Source organism: Equus asinus, chromosome 21, assembly GCF_041296235.1.
Source record: "Equus asinus isolate D_3611 breed Donkey chromosome 21, EquAss-T2T_v2, whole genome shotgun sequence".
Lineage (NCBI taxonomy): Eukaryota > Metazoa > Chordata > Mammalia > Perissodactyla > Equidae > Equus > Equus asinus.
The window spans coordinates 59,001,956-59,019,311 of record NC_091810.1 but is presented as its reverse complement, the minus strand read 5'-3'; the positions used below and the strand labels follow the sequence as shown (position 1 = coordinate 59,019,311).

At 39.9% G+C, this 17,356-nt stretch overlaps 1 protein-coding gene across 3 annotated transcripts in view; it reads left to right on the top strand.

Annotated features, from left to right (window-relative positions):
• The first annotated feature begins 186 nt into the window (after positions 1-186).
• The window catches only part of CTDSPL (CTD small phosphatase like), a 111,256-nt gene continuing 94,086 nt past the window's right edge, over positions 187-17,356 (top strand). Inside the window, exon 1 of one of the 3 annotated variants that reach the window (XM_044755060.2) lies at positions 187-376. In XM_044755060.2, the coding sequence (XP_044610995.1) occupies positions 298-376 (79 nt within the window). In that variant the 5' untranslated portion in view covers positions 187-297. The remainder of the gene's footprint in view (positions 377-17,356) is intronic. The other 2 variants (XM_044755064.2, XM_044755062.2) reach the window with 2 other exon arrangements.

Below are 17,356 nucleotides of genomic sequence, written 5' to 3'. Positions count from 1 at the left end.
CGCGGCGCCCGGCCTCCTGCTCCGCCTCCCCGTGCGCGGCTCTCCCGGGCGCGGCTCCGGGGTTCATGGTGACGAGGCGGCGGCCGCTTGAGCCCAGCTGCGGCGGCGGCGGCGGCGGGAGCTGGGGCGCGGGCCCGGGCCGCCTCTCCCAGAGCGCGGGGCCGGGCGGCGGGCGCGCCCAGGCGGCGGCGGCGAGCGCCCCCCCGGCCCGCGGCCCCGCGCGCCCCCCGCGCCGCGCCCCCGCGCCCCGGGCTTGCGGGGGGCCGGGCCCGTGGGTGGCCGCCGCGCCGCGCACCCATGGACGGCCCGGCCATCATCACCCAGGTGACCAACCCCAAGGAGGACGAGGGCCGGGCGCCGGGCGCGGGCGAGAAAGGTGAGGAGGGGCGCGGGCGGGCGGCGGGCCGGGGGCGTGTGCGCAGCCCGCGCCGCCGGAGTTTGCTGCCGGCGCGGGCGCGGGCCTGGGGGAGGGGTGCGGCCGAGGGGGAGGGTGCGTGGGTGGGGGTGCGTCCGAGGGCAGCTGTGCGTGTGCGTGTGGCCGCCGAGCTCGTGCGAGTGTGCCTGCGCCTGCAGAGACGGTGGGAGGGTGTGTGTGCATCTCACAAGGAGGATGTGAGCGTGTGCGGGTGACCCCGGGAGGCTGCGAGTTTGTGTCTGCGCTCACGCCGACACAGAAGTTGTGAGCGTGTGTGTGCTCCTGGCGGGTTGTGAGTGTGTGTATGTGCACTTACTTACATGTTGTGTGTGTGCACCTGACCGAGAGGCTGTGAGTGCGTGTTTTCCTGACAGGCTGAGTTTGTGTAGGTAGCTTGTCTAGAGGGTCATGTGTACTTGCCTAAGGGGTTGTGGAGTGTGCATGTGCCTGCCTGAGGGGGAGCCTGATGAGCCTGCAGAGGTGTATGTGTGTTCACTGCTGATGGAGTTTGTGTGTGTGTGATTGTGTGCCTACGCCACCCAACTTGCAGATTGAATATGTTGTGTCCATCGACTGGGAGGTGGGGGGAGTGTGTGTGCACCCACATACAAGAAGACGGTGTGTGCATCTGTGCACCTGACCATGGGCCTGTGTGTGCCGTATGTGTGCACCAGTAAGGCCGTGTGCCTGAGTGTGTCTAGTTCTGCAAGTGCTCGGGGGGCGAGGCAGTGCGAAGCCATCCCCCCTTCTTGGTTCCTTGCTGTTTCGTGACACCAACCTGTTGGGAGCACTTGCAAGGCCTTCTTGGGCCCCTTTAGGGCCCAGCTCTAACCAGCACTCGTGTTGCCCTCAGGGTGCCAGCTGTGTCCCTTCCCAGAGAGCTGGCACTGTGCTGCAGCGCCTGGTTTGATTTTGGCAGATTTTGGCCCCATCACCAATTTTGGCCCCGTGACAGTCTTCTCTTTCCTTTTTGCTCTTTTTCTTTGTGTCTCTGCGCCTCTCTGAGGCTTGGTGTCCCTCTCTGTCACGTGCCCTGCTTACTGTCCTTCTAGTGAGTTGTCCTGAGGCTTCGACAGACTGTTTTGAAGGGCCAAAGAATCTGGCTTGTTTCGGTCTGGTGACTAAAGCTTGCCTCACTGTTTTGCTGCTGTGTGGCCCTGCAAACACCTGGGCTGAGGTCAGGAGCAGCCCACCAGGGCCCTCCTCTCCTCTCCAAGCCTGGCCTGGCCACAGGCAACCCTCAGGAGAGAGATTTTTTCCCCATGTGTTAGCTCCCTTGCTGTGCAAGTGGGGTGGGGTGTACAGCCCTACTGAGGAAGTGGGATGGGGGTGGGGGGACACTTCACTGCCTCTCCCTGCACAGGGACCCCTGGGCAAGCCCACAGGAAAATGCAAGAAACCACAAGAGGTGCTTTCAGACTGAGGGTTTGTCAACCCATTTGCACTTTTGTAAACCATAAACACTGTGTGTCTGCAGACTTGTTTTCTTTTGTGTAAAATTAGAATTCAAACTCCTCTCGTCATTTTCTGTGCCTTACAAAACAGGCTAAAAAATTCTACAAGAGGATTCTGCAGGTGAATCTCCATGTCTCTCTGGGGCCCAAGAGGGCAGGGCCTGCATGGTCTGGCCTTCCTGCCATAGAGCTGTCAGTTTTTGGGACCCTGACCTGCAGGTCATGGGCTGGGTAGGTCCCTCAGGAAGGGTTTAGAAAGAGGCATCAGGGAGGTTTGATGCCTGTGCTCCTCACCCACTGTGGACGGAGTCCTTTGTGTGATGCTTTGCCAGAGAACAGAATCCACAGCTCTTATGAGGATAGGTGTGGCATAAAGCAAGGAAATATTTGTTAGGGCCTCAGCCCTCCTGCTGCCCCCCACCTGACTCCAGGAGCAGGAGCCTCCCTAACTTTTTTTCCTTGAGCTGCTAGGCTTTTTAAAGTAGAGTCAGTCTATCCAAAATCCAAACCACGTACAAATACTCAAGGATGGTGCTTCCATTCAACTTGTTTACATTGCTTTTCATGACAATCTTTTATCGTCTTGAATAGCTTATTTTGTTTGTTTCCTAGTGTCAGCCTGGCTGGTTGTTAACTGATTAGAGGAATTCCTTACCTGCTGCTCTGGGGTGGGGTGGCCAGCTAGTCGGTGCTTCTTGCTGAAGCGTTAAAATCCTACTCGATTTAGTTTTTCACTTTAAAAAATGGAAATGTTGGTTAACTACGGTTTGGCAATAAACCTTAGAGCCAAACTCTGAAACAGCTTCTTCAGATTCGTAAACCACTAAACAGGTTCAGCAGTGTTTCTGGCTTAAGCATGTTGTTGTATTTAGATAGGCACAGTATATTTCACATAATTTTAATTTTAGGTAAACAATCGTTTTGTTTTTAAATATGGGGCCTGGCATGTTGTAAGTTTTCATACTAGTAAGAAACTATTGGTTTTAAAAGTTTGCTTTCATCATTTATTCTGTAAAATAGAAATAATAATGACTGCCTCTTGGGTTTGATATGAGGGTTAAATGAGATGATGTACATTAAGGACCCTGCCTGGTTCACTGGTGTGTCACTATTCCATAAAGTTTTCTTTAGGTATAGATTTGCAGAGGAACTACTAAGTATGGGCTGTGGTGTTTTGCACGAGTTGAATTGCTTCTTGACACATTGCCACGTGGTGGTGCACCACTCAGAGATAACTGTCACTGTCAGCCTGGCCTGTCACAGGAAATTTATTTCTTAGTTGTGTTTGGTTTGATTTGATTGATAGTGTAAAGATGCAGAGACAGATAGCCCTGTGAGTTTAACTCAGCCTGCACTGCCATCTGGAAATTCACTCTTACAAATCAATAAGAAGTCAAACAATACAGTAGAAAAGTGGATGAGAGATGTGAACAAGAAAGTCATAAAAAAGGAAATCTGAATGCCTAATAAATGTATGCAGTGATGCTCCACTTCATATGAAACATTTTCATGTGTCAGCTTGGTTAAACATTTAAATGACTGACAATATTCAAAGCATATAAAAGTTTTGGGAAATGGATATTCTTAGAGACTTTTGTTCTCAAGAGAGTAAAGTACAGACTTTTTAGTGTAATTTAGTACTGAACCATTTAGGAACACATTTGGCTGCAAGTAACAGAAAACCAGACTTATTCTACAGTTTAAATCGAGAGGAGTTTATTCTTCTAACATAACAAACAGGAGGTAGGCTAGGGCTGGCTTTGGTTCAGCAAACTCATTGATATCAGGGCTGACACCTCTGTGATTCTCTTGGCTTTCCTTTGTGTTGTAACATAGTTGCCACCCCTTCAAACACTACAGCCACCTTCAGGGCAGAGAAAAGGGACAGTGCCAGTCACGTCTTCCCTTTTACCCTGGAAAGCAAAAACGTTCCTAGGGACTACCCAGCAAACTTTTGCGGATGTTTAATTGGCCAGAACTGGGTCACATGGCCACCCCTCATTGCAAGCAAAACAAGTTTCTAGCTTTTCCAGCCTTTTTTGTGAGAGGCAGGAGAGGAGATGATTGGAAATGGGTGGGAACAGGTGTTGGTTCAGCCAATCAGCAATGTTGGCCACGCCTTCAAAGCCCCAGTTCTAATTGTGGTTTCTCTTTTAGAGAAATATCCTTGTGTGTGCCCAAAGAAATGTGTACGAGGGATTTCACTGATGGCTAAACTTGCTTGCAAAAGCAAAAGTTGGAACCATCAGAAGTGTCAGCAGGCAATCAGATTATGGTACATCAATACCACAGAATACTACAAGGCAATGGAAAAAGATAAGTTAAATTAGATCTAAACATACAGACAAATTTCCAAGACATTTTAAAGGGAAAAGAGGAATTTGAAGAACAGTATAAACAGTATGAGCCTATCTTTGTAAAAAAAAAAATGTCACACACAAAACTGTACATTTGTCTAGAAATACATGGAAAATAATCTGACGGAAGGACTTCAAACTGACAACAATGATTTTTCTCTGGGGAGAAGATTGGGATGGGAAGTGAGGAAACTTTGCCTTTTTGTTTAAATATTGATGAAAATGTACCCCTGTTTTATAGGTGAAAATTTTTTTAACTAAGAAAAGAAATACCCCATAGCTGTTGGGAAGGAAATAGATAATTTAAGGGAACTGAACAAGAATAAAGCAAACAAAACCCCTCAATTCATATGCAATATTAGCAAAAATTTATCAACTCCAGCTAAACAGTTAATTATTTTGTAAATTAATACATGTCCCTTGATGAAATTTCTGCAGTCAAGTTTGTTTTGGCAGATATTTTGGCCCAGGATGCTAGGTATGTTTCCCCCAAATGTTTGCAAAACTTAAGCTTAATTCAGAAAACTTTAACCTTTGGGCTGCTAACAAAATTGCAAAAATACAGCAAGGAGACTCTTGGAAACAGTAGTTATTTCAGATGCCAGAACAGATTTGAAGTAGATTCAGTTTGATTAACTTTTTAAAATTCTACTTTTTATTTGGAGATAACTGTAGATTTACATGCAGTTGTAAGAAATCACACAGAGATCCCCAGTCCTCTCTACCCCCACCCCTAATATTAATATCTTGCAAAACTATAGTACAAAATCAGGATGTTGACATTGGTATAGTCAAGATACAGAAAAATTCCACCACCGGGCTGATGCCTCATGGTGCCCTTTTATAACCACACCTACTTCCCTCCCATCCTCACCCTGTCCTTAGCCCGTTGGCAACCACTAGTCTGTTCTTCATTTCTAAAATTTTGTCATTTTAGGAATGTATATAAATAAAATCAAACAATATGTGATCTTTTAGAATTGGCTTTTTTTGCTCAGCATAATTCTCTGGATTCTCATCCATGTTGTTGCTTGTATTAATAGTTTGTTCTTTTTTTATTACCAAGTAGTATTCCATGATGTGGTATACCACAGTTTGTTTAATCATTCACTCTTTGAAGGACATCTGGATTATTTCTGGGTTTGGGCTTTTGGATAAAGCTGCTATAAACATTAGTAGGCAGGGTTTTGTGTAAACATAAGTCTTCATTTCTCTAGGATAAATACCCAGGCATACAATTGCTGGGTTATATGGTAGTTACATATCTACATTTTTTTTTTTTAAGATTTTATTTTTTCCTTTTTCTCCCCAAAGCCCCCCAGTACATAGTTGTATATTCTTCGTTGTGGGTCCTTCTAGTTGTGGCATGTGAGACACTGCTTCAGCGTGTTTTGATGAGCAGTGCCATGTCCACGCCCAAGATTCGAACCAACGAAACACTGGGCCGCCTGCAGCAGAGCGCGCGAACTTAACCACTCGGCCAAGGGGCCAGCCCTTACATATCTACATTTTTAAGAAACTACCAAACTGTTTTCCAGAGTAAATGTACCATTTTCCATTCTCACTAACACTGTATGAGTGATCCAGTTTCTTTGCATCTTCACCAGCATTTGATGTTTTCACTATTTTTCTTCATATTAGCCATTCTGGTAAGCGTAGTAGTATTTAATTGTGCTTTTAATTTGCATTTCCCTGATGGCTAATGATATTAAACATTTTTTCATGTGCTATTTTCCTTCCGTGTATCTTCTTTGCTGAGATATCCCTCCATATCTTTCACCTGTATTCTAATTAGATATATATATTTTTAATACTGCGTTCTGAGAATTCTTTATATATTCTAGATGTTAGTCCTTTGTCAGATATGTGGTTTGCAAATACTTTCCCCTTATCTGTAACTTATCTTTTCATCCTCCTAACAGGGTCTTTTGCAGAGCAAAAGTTTTTAATTTTTATAAGATACAGTAGATCAGTTTTTCCTTTTATTGATCATGCTTTTGATGCCAAGTTTAAGAACTGTTTGCCTAGCACTACGAGATCTCAAAGATTTTATCCTGTTCTTTTTCCAAAAGTTTTGTAGTTTTGCATTTTACATTTAAGACTATGATCCATTCTGAGGTAGTTTTTTTATGAGAGACTTAGGTTCAGTTTTTTGCCTTTGGGTGTCTAATCGCTTTAGCTACATTTGTTGGAAAGGCTATCTTTCCTTTTTTGAAGTTCTTTTGCATCTCCGTGAAAAATCTGTTCGGCATATTTGTGTGGGTCTCTTTTTGAGTTCTATATTTTGTTCCACTGATCTGTGTGTCTGTACCTCTGCCTATACTGCACAGTCTTGATTACTGTAGCTATATATTAAATCTTGAAATAGAATAGACTGATTCCTCCAACTTTTCTTCTTTTTCAAAATTGTTTTAGCTGTTCTAGTTCCATTGTCTTTCTATATAAATTTTATAATGATCTCATCTATAGCTACAAGAAATCTTGCTGAGATTTTGATAGGAATTGAATTAAACCTGTATATCAGTTTGGGGAGAATTGACGTCTATACTGTGTTGAGTCTTCCAATGTGTTAACACAGTATGTCTCTCCATTTATTTAAAGAGTCTTTGATTCTTTATCAGGGTCATATAGTTTTCAGCTTACAAGTACTGTTTAATATTTTGTTAGATTTGCATCTAAGTGTTTTTTCTTTAAGTTGTATTATATTTTTAATTTTAGTGTCCAAATATTCAGTGCTAGTATATAGAAATACACTTTTTTTTTTTTTTTTTTTGTATCCTGTGACCTTGCTGAGCTCACTTTTTGGTTGTAAGAGGCTTTGTAGATTTCTTGGGGTTTTTTACATAAACAAACATGTCATCAAATAACATATTTCTTCATTTCTGATTTGCCTGCCTTTTATTTCTTTTTCTTGTATTATTGCACTGATTAGAACTTCCAAAAGTATGTTGAATAGGAGTGGTGAGAATGGACATCCTTGCCTTGTTCCCAGTGGGAAAACATTCAGTCTTTTACCATTAAGTATAATGTCAGCTGTAGGTTTTTTTGTAGATGTCTTTATCAGGTTGAGGAAGTTCTGTATTCTGATTTTTCTGAGAGTTTTTATTAAGAATCGATGTGGAATTTTGTCATGTGATTTTTCTGCATCAATTGATATAATCATGTGAGTTTTCATCTTTAGCCTGTTATTGTGGTAGATTACACTGAAGGATTTTGTGTGTGTGTAAGGAAGATTGACCCTGAGCTAACATCTGCTGCCAATCTTCCTCTTTTTGCCTGAGGAAGATTGTCCCTGAGCTAACATCTGTGCTAATCTTCCTCTATTTTTGTATGTGGGTCACCACCACAGCATGGCTTGATGAGTGGTGTATGTCCACCCCCAGTATCCAAACCCGCGAACCTTGGGCTGCTGAAGCAGAGTGTGCCAGCTTAACCACTATGCCACCAGGCAGCCCCACATTGATGGATTTTTGAATGTTGAACCAGCCTTGCATCCCTAGAAAACCTGATGATTGTGGTGTATAATTCTTCTTATGTATTGATGCATTCTATTTGCTGATATTCTGTTAAGGATTTTTGCATCTGTATTCATGAGTGATACTGGTCTGTAGTTTTCTTTTTTTGGCATTATCTGGCTTGGTATCAGCTTCATAAAATAAATTGGGAAGTGTTTTCTCTTTTCTGGAAGAGATTGTGTAGAATTGGTGTTAATTCTCTAGTGAAATCATCTGGGCCTGGAGATTTCTTTTGGGGGCAGTTTTTAAACTAAAAATTGAATTTCCTTAATAGTTGTAGAGCTATTCAGATTATCTCTTTCTTATTGAGTAAGTTGTTGGGGTATTGTTTTTCAAGATTTGATCCATTTCATCTGAGTTGACAAATTTATGTGCAGAGTTGTTTGTAGTAGTATTCTCTTATTGCCTGTTTGATGCCTGCAGGGTCTGAAGTGATAGCCCCTGTTTCAGTATCCCTGTTAGCAATATCCCCTGTTTCATTCCTAATGTTGGTAAGTTGTGTCTTATTTTTTTTGTCACTCTTGCTAGAAGTTTCTGAATTTTCTTGATCTTTACAAAGAACCAGCTCTGTTTCATTGATTTTTCTCTATTACTTTTATGTTTTCAACTTCATTGATTTCTATTCTTTTCTTTATTATTTCCGTCCTTTTGCTTGATTTGGCTTTATTTTGCTCTTTTTCTAGGTTCTTGGAGGTTGGAGGGGAGCTTAGATTATTGATTTGAGACTTTTTTCCTTTCCTAATGTATACAGCTAGTGCTACAGATTTTTCTCTTAGCGCTACTTTTTTTTTTTTAAGATTGGTACCTGAGCTAACATCTGTTGCCAATTGTTTTCTTTTTTTTTTCCTTCTTCTCCCCAAAGTCCCCCCAGTACAAAGTTGTTTATTCTAGTTGTAGGTCCTTCTGGTTCCGCTGTGTGGCACACCATCTCAGGATGGCTTGATGAGCGGTGCTACATCCCTGCCCAGGATCTGAACTGGGGAAACCCTGGGCCACCGAAGCGGAGCGTGTGAGCTGAACTGCTGTCTTTACCACTGGGCAATGGTGAAAGCCCTGACTCTTCCTATTCCTCCTCTGGTACCACCCCAGCGGGGAGAGGAGGAGCACTTCGATACTGCTGGGTAAGGAGGAAAGTCCAAGCTAGCCGTGTGTTTTCCACTGACACTGCTGGGAGAAGAAGGGACTCATTACCAGCTGTTGGAGATGGAAGTCTCTGCTCCTTACTTGGTCTTCTCTGACACTACTCCAGCAGGGTTGATGGGTGCCTCCTTACACCCTGATGAGGGTGGAATTCTAGGTGCCCATTGGATTTTGCTGGTGTGGGTGGGGATGTATGCATAATCTTTGGTCTTAACACCAAAATTCTAGATCAGAGCTCATTAATATCCTGATTTAAATGTATTTTTAATCTAATATTCTTTTTGATTGGCAAGCATGTTTAAACCCATATCTTATCTTTCACTTTATTTCTCAATTAAGAAAGCATCCATTAAGCAGATAAAAATGTCTTCATGGGGTAAACACAGAGGAGCTTACCTCTGGTTTTGGCACTTATGACCACCAGACAGGACTTGCTGGCCAGTGACTAGAAAAGTCTGCTTCCAGTCTGTGCTGCCCCAGGAGTAGGTCTGAGGGCTCCAGAAACTTGCCCCAGGCTGTACTTGACTGGAGTGGCCCAGGTTAGAGGGGAACCCCATTCTCAGTGGCAGCACTGGGTTTTCAAGAGGGAACCACACAGCTTCAAGTTTAATTCTGAGATTTTTGTTTTTCTTCTAGTTTTATTGAGATATAATTGATATACAGCACTATTTAAGTTTAAGATGTACAGCATAATAACTTGACATGTGTGTATATTGTGAAGTGATTACCATAATCAGTTTAGTTAACATCTATCACCTCATATAGTTACAAAAAAATTTGTTTTCCTTATGATGAGAACGTATAGGACTTACTCTTTTAGCAACTTTCAAATATACCATACAGCATTGTTAACTATAGTCATCCTGCTGTATGTTACATTCCTAGTACTTACTTACCTTGTAACTGAAGGTTTGTACCTTTTGAGCACCTTTCTCCAATTACCCTGCCCCTCATCCCCTGCCTCTGGCAGCCACAAATCTGCTCTCTTTTTCTTTGAATTTGGAGGGGTTTTTTAAGATTCCACATGTAAGTGAGGCCATACAGTAATTTGTCTTTCTCTGTCTGACTTATTTCACTTAGCATAATGCCCTCAAGGTCCATCCATGTTATCACGAATGACAAGATTCCCTTCTTTTTTATGATTGAATAATATTCCATCATGTATATACACCAAGTCCTCTTTATCCTTTCATCTGTCAGTGGATGCTTCGGTTGTTTCCATGTCTTGGTTGTTGTAAATAATGTTGCAGTGAACATGGGGGTGCAGATATCTCTTTAAGATAATGATTTTGTTTCCTTTGGATATGTACCAAGAAGGAAAGTAAATGGTTCTTTTTCTTTTAGTGCTGTTGGGGATGGGGGACAGTGGGTACGTGACAGTGCCAGTGGATTCTCTGGGTCCTTTCATCCAGGAACTGGCAGAGGTCAGAAAACACTCTAGCCACAAATGATTCTAGATTTAAACGTACATGTATATATATATGTATGTTTTGTTTTGTTTTTTTACTTCCTTTGACAGTAATGCATGGTGCCAAGTTCAGCAGCCTATATCTACTAAAAAAGGCAATGTAGGAATCTCTTGGGTAATGTTGAAGGTATAATATATACCTTAGATGTTAAATCTTGATTTATCAAACATTTAAAATTCAATATTTTTAATGACCTTTCTTTTAAAAATCTACTTTCTTTAAATAGTTGCTTTCCTTTAATCTTTTAACATACATTTTCGTGTTTTTTTAAATGAGGATGTGTATTCAGTGCTTTATTTAAAATAAAATTAAGCAAATATTTGCCTTTATGGCTTTGAAATAACATTGCATAATAGAGCAAAGGCTTAAGAACTGCTTGTAGCACTGGGTTGAGATGTGGACATTTTGTATTTGGAATCAAGACGGAAAACACTGGTGGCATGGTTCTCTGAAACCAGGGCCTAATAAACAGTGGTCTTTATGGATGCTAAGGATTATGTAATCACCTAAGTAATAGCTCATTTTGATTCTGAGTAGCTGCTTTAAGTTAAAAATTGAAAGGTTTCTTTGTAATTATAATTTGTACTAAGGATATTTGCCAAAATGTCTTAAAATCCTGGTTCTTCAAGCACTTTAAAAACTGAAAAGAAGTAGCTTAACTTTTGATGACGGATACTATTCTTACCTTTCAAAATTAGTATTTAACTTAAGCTTTCAATGTTTCAGGGTATCTTGAGGAACAAACTACACCACCTTGTCAACATGGCTTGAATAAATGTAGCCTTTGAGTACCAAAGAGAAGTCAGTATTCCAGTACGAATTCATACTGTACTTTAAATAGTATATAATATCGCCCTCTGCATTCTGATGAAGATGCAGCTTTCATGCTTAGCATATCACAAATTTGTTCTAAGTATTTGGCTCACTTATGTTCAAGTCAGAAACCATTGACTTTAATTTCATAGACTTCAGTCAAAGCCATGTTTTCTCTCCCCTTTCTGAGGAAACACCTCAACACACTCATTTTTGTTTTGGTTAGAACAAATACGTTTCATAGCAGTCATCAAACAACTGTACCGTCTGAGTAGCTATTAACTCTGTCAAATGTATAAGAACTTATTGGTGAGCGTTAGTTTTTCTACTCCACGGTATATCCTGTATCACTACCACAGGCCTGATTTCTCTCCTTGGATTTAAGTTTAATTTTTTTTATTGACATAAATTTGCATACAATAAAAATCATTCTTTTTGGTGTAACCCAAGGTTACAGAGTTCTGTGAGTTTTGACAAACTCCTGTGTAACCACCTCCACAATCTAGATAGAGAATATTTCCATCACTCTCAAAATATTCTGTTTCCCTTTGCAGTTATCCTCCCTCCACACTCAGCCCCCAACAACGGCTGATCTTTTCTCTTCCCCATCCTCTTTTTGCCTTTTCCAGAATGTCATGTAAATGGAATTATGCAGTATGTAGCCTTTAGAGTTTGGCTTCTTTCACCTATCATAATGCTTGTGAAATTGATCCATGGTTGTGTGTATCAGTAGTTTGTTCCTATTTATTACTAAGTAGTATTCAATTGTGTGGATGTACCAGTTTGAAAGTGTATGTTTAACTTTATAAAAAAACTGCCAGACTGTTTTCCAAAGTAGCAGTACCATTTTGCATTTCCCCCAGCAGTATATAACAGTTCCAGTTGCTCTGCATCCCTGTCAATACTTAGCATTGTCAATTTTTTATTTTAGTCATTCTAGTGGATATCTAATGGTATCTTGTCATGGTTTTAATTTGTATTACAAATAAACAACTGAGAGTGCTGAGATTCTTTTTATGTGCTTGTGTGCCATTTAAATAAATTCTTTGGTAAGGTATCTGTTTAAATTGTTGCCCATTTTTTAAAATTTGGATTGTTTAGTTTCGTATTATTGAGTTTGAGGGATCTTTATATATTCTAGATACAAGTTCTTTGTTGCATATGTGTTTTCTAAGTATTTTCTCCTAGTCTCTTGATTTGTCTTTTCATTCTCTTAGCAATGTCTTTTATTTTCTAAATTTTTTTTATTGTGGTAAAATGCACATAACATAAAATTTACCATCTTAACCATTTTTAAGTGTACAATTCAGTGGTATTAAGTACAGTTATATTGTTCTGCAACTATCACTACCATCCATCTCCAGAACTCTTTTCATCTTTCAAAATTGAAACTTTGTACCCATTAAACAATAACTCCCCATTCCCACTTTCCATAGCCCTTGGCAACCACCATTCTACTTTCTGTCTCTGATTTTGACTATCCTAGCTACCTCATATAAGTGGAATCATACAGTATTTGTCTTTTTATGACTGGCATATTTCACTTAGTGTAATGTCCACAAGGTGATCCACGTTGCAGCATATGTCAGAATTTCCTTCCTTTTTAAAGCCAAATAATATTCCATTGTGTGTGTGTATGTATGTGTGTGTGTGTATATATTGTATATACATATATTTTGTATATGTTATATATTTACATATGTGATATATAAAAAAATACCACATTTTATGTATTTATTCATTTGTCAGTGGACCACTTGGGTTGCTTCCATGTTTTAGCCATTGTGAATAATGCTGCTGTGAACATGGGTGTACAAATATCTGTTTGAGTCTCTGCTTTCAGTTCTTTTGCATACATACCCAGGAGTGGAATCCTGCATCATATGGTAATGTTGTGTTCCACAGTGGCTGTACCATTTTACATTCCCACCAAGTACACAAGGTTTCCAATTTTATTCTTACTGATATTTGTTATTTTCTTTTTGATAGCTGTCTTAATGGGTGTGAGGTGTTAACGATGTTTTCAAACAGCAGAAATTGAGGTTTATTTGTTTGCTAAGGATGTCCAATCATTTCCACATCATTTATTGAAAGGACCGTCCTTTCTCTGTTGTATTGCCTTTGAACCTTTAGTATTAAAAATTAATTGACTGTATATGTGTGGGTCTATTTCTGGACTCTATTCTCTCCTAAAATTTTGATCAGTCTCCTTAATGTGAAGTGGTGTTAATCTTAATATAGTACCAGCCCTCCCTCAGAAGTAAATTTTTGGTCATGATTTAAGCAGAATAGAAGACCGAGACATTTTACAATCTGGCAGAGCAGATTTACTCTGCATTTTGCAGTGAGGGGGGCTCTGAAAGACAAAAACTCTAACTTTCTCTACTCTTTTTTTTAGAAACTTACCCAAACAGATTTTTTACAGTATATCTTTTTCGTGTTTAAAATTAGGGCTGAGAGTGCTTCTAATCTTGAGTATACTTCTGCAGAAAGCTAATACAAAAGTACAAGATAAGATAAATAAGCATTTGAGTTTAAAATATAGTCTCCCATAGTTATACAATAGTATAAAAATAACGACTATCTTGATGGAGTCTAAAAGAACAAAGGAATAGAATATCACTAGAACAGAAGTAAATGTCCTGGAGCCCCAGCTCTGCAGGGAGGGCCTGGGCTCTGAAGGGTGTGGAGGACACCTTTCAGCCTGTCCACAAGTGTCTGCAGAAATAAATGACGTGCTTATACTACCTGAAACAAACAGGAAGAGCTGGGCTCATTCACTGGGTAGCTTAAATTCGTTTACCACCAGGTAAGTAAACCAGGTGAAACTTTCCTAAGGATGAAGTCCTCATCCAGGAAGTGTGACCCAGTTTATATAGAGATCACAGTTCTCTTTGCTACTAATGTTAAGACATCACTTAGAAAATAATGTAGAGATGATCAGAGTCTCAGAGGTAGGAAAGACTGGGCAAATGGCTAACATTCTTTTCTGTCTTCTTACCTCCTGTCTGGGCTCTCATTCCAGTTCTTCCTCTGTGAGGCTGCTGTTTATAAATGTCTAAAGCACAGCTCTGATCATCCTGCTGCCTGCTTAAAGCTGTTTCTCAGTGGTTCCCCACTGGCCCCAAGATAAAAACACGACATTTTATAGCCTGTGGCCCTTCATGGACTGACCCTAGACCATCTTTAGGGCCTCCTGTCCCGAGATCCCCTTCCGCACTGTAATCAACCACTTGCTGAGCCCAAACATGCTGTACTTTTTTATTCCACTGTGCATGTACTGGTTCCTCTTACTGGGATGGCTTTTCCTTTATGTGCCCAATGGATTCTTACGTGTCTTCTAAGATCCAGCTCAAGCATCACCTTCTTCTGATAACTTCCTGCACTGTGTGATAGAGTATAATGTTGAAGAGCATAGGCTTGGATTTGAATTCCAGCTCCATCACTTACGAGTTGTGTGAACTTTGATGAATTACTTAACCTCTCTGAGCCTTGATTTATGGTAGTAAATACCTCATAGGGTTGTTAAATAATATTATATATATATGTATAGTACATATACATAGGATTAAATAATTTTATATATATATGCAGAGTACATATCAAAGTACATAAGTATTTAATAAGCATTTCATCTTATTAATGTTATATCTAATTCATTTATTCAGTAAACATTTATTGACCACCCACTACGTGCTTCACCCATACCAAGTGCTTGGGATGCATAGATGAATGAGACCTGGCCATGTATTTGAGGTGCTCAACAAGAGTTCTTTAACAAGAGAATATGCAAAGAGCCATGGAAGCTACCATTTATTTTATGACTACTATATGCCAAATATTTTACATGTGTAGTTCATTTCATCTTCCAACAACCTTAAGATGTAGGTATTGTAATCCCTGTTTTACATCTGTGGAAACTGGGTCTCAAAGAAGTTAAGTAACTTCCCTATATGATGTAGCTATGTGCCTACCAAATAGTAGAGCCAAGAGTTAAACCAGTCTGTCTGACTCTGTTGAAAGGAAGCTTAGAAATATTTGGAGACTATCATAAGCCCTTTGAGATTTACATCTTGAAAGATAGCAGCCATATTTTTCCAAAAGATGCTTCTTTCTGCTTCTGCCAGAGGCAGCATATTTAACAGAATAAATTCTAGGGCTCACTCAAGTTGACAGGCCACATTTTCTTACAATACGTGTTCTGTTATTTATGTAACAAATTCTGTTTCCTTGAGTCTTGCTATTAACTCTTAACCCTTTTCATATTCATTTGTATACCATGAATAGTAGAAATCAGAGAAGTTAAAATTCATAGTAAAGGTCAAGAATCCAATAGCTGTTACCTCTAAAATTCTGGAATAAGTGGTAGGCTTCACTCTTATCACCTTCACACTATTTCTAGTTATGTAACTACATAAAAGTGGAATTTTAAGATGTTTTAAGAAGGGAAAGGTGCTAAGAATGCTCTTAAAGGTGCTTGAATCCCATTGTATTGGTCAGAGTTCTTACACAGAACCCACTTAAACTATTTTAGACAGAAAGGAGTTTGTCAAAAGATTTCAGTGCTTTGTAGACCCTCTGGTATGGCCAAAGAATTAGATTTGCCTTTTTCACAGCCAGGAAACAATGTTTAACTACACCTTAGAACTATTCTAGTAAAATATACTCTTGTCCCCACCTGCTGATGGTTCAGCTTAGAAGCATCACCATAGCAGTACTTGTCTTCCTTTAAACTTGGGGCTCATTTTCTAGGAACCACTAGAAATAAAAGGAAGCCAATTTTTATAGGCCTGTTTGATTCTCTTTAGCTACATACTCATTTGAGGAGCTGGGGTGAGATCTAGTTTGAAAAGATCTCATAAAAAGAAAATCCTAGATAAATAAGTTGAGGCATGTTCAAACAACGAAATCATATACAGCTTAAATTAAAAGGAATAGACTAAAGCCACACATATAAACATGGCTAAAATTTAAAAATGTAATGTTGAACAAAAAAAGCAAGTTCCATAATAATGCATACAGTGTGATACCATACATATAAAGTTTGAAAACATGCAAAAATAGTTTGTATATAGTATATGGATATATGTGTGTATTGTAAAACTACAAAAACATCCTTAGGAATGATGAATAGCAAATTCATAATAGTGGAGGGGGAGGAGAGGAAGTGGGATCAGGGAAGGGTACACAGGTTCTTTAATGTTTTGTTTTTTATGAACTATTTTCTTGAGACATACCACAAAATGTTAAGATATGCTAGATCTGGATAGTTGGGTAGCTCAATATATAGTTATTTGTTGTATTTATTTTCTGTACGTTTAAATATTTCATAATCGAAAATGTTAATCCTGGGATTTAATTGAGTATTAAGATAAATTTTTTAAAATATTACCTTCTTTACATAGAGATAAATTTAAAAGTGGTAAAAATACAGTCATTGAATTTAGTCGGTTCTTTTCCCAATAGGAGAGTGTTCAGGAAGATATCCAAAAAACTTGGTCATTGAGCTTTCCAAAGGGAGTTCAAGTGATCCTCATTGCTAGCTCAAGCTGTGCCAGGTATGCAAGCTGGAGTCAGCTCACACCCCAGTCCTGTTATGTTTCTCTCAGGTGACCTTCCGGAGGGTGTCATGAGTGCTTGGTCTGGAGCCAAGTTGGCTTTGTGTAGAGTGCTGGCCACAAAAGCCCAGGTTGGTTTAAAGTGTTTTATTTACAAATGTGTAGTCAAATAGCCTGGGTGTCATCAAAGGAATGGTTTGCTTGATTTGCCAATGCTACCCCATTATTGTGGGAATTTATTTTGGGAATAAAGGAACTGAAATGTTTAGTCAAGTCTTTTATATTAAGCAAAGTAAAATCATATTGGAAGGAGAACAAAGAGATGTGTGAAATGCAAAATCGAGTGGAGTCATCGTAAAAGAAATCAACTGAAGACCTGTGCATCTCCAGCACAGAGGCCCTCAATAAGGCTTTGAACTGGTGAGATTTCCATTTGGACTGGAGTTCTGGTTCCCCAGTGATCTAGGCTGCCTCCAAGCACTGTTTTTTTTAGTGCAGAGATTTTTAACCTGGAGTCCACAGATCCCCAAGTGGCCTGTGAATAGAGTTCAGGGAGTCCATCAACTTGGTTAGGAAAAGATATTACATCTTAATTTTCATTGACCTCTAACTAAAACTTCGCATTTTTCTCAGTT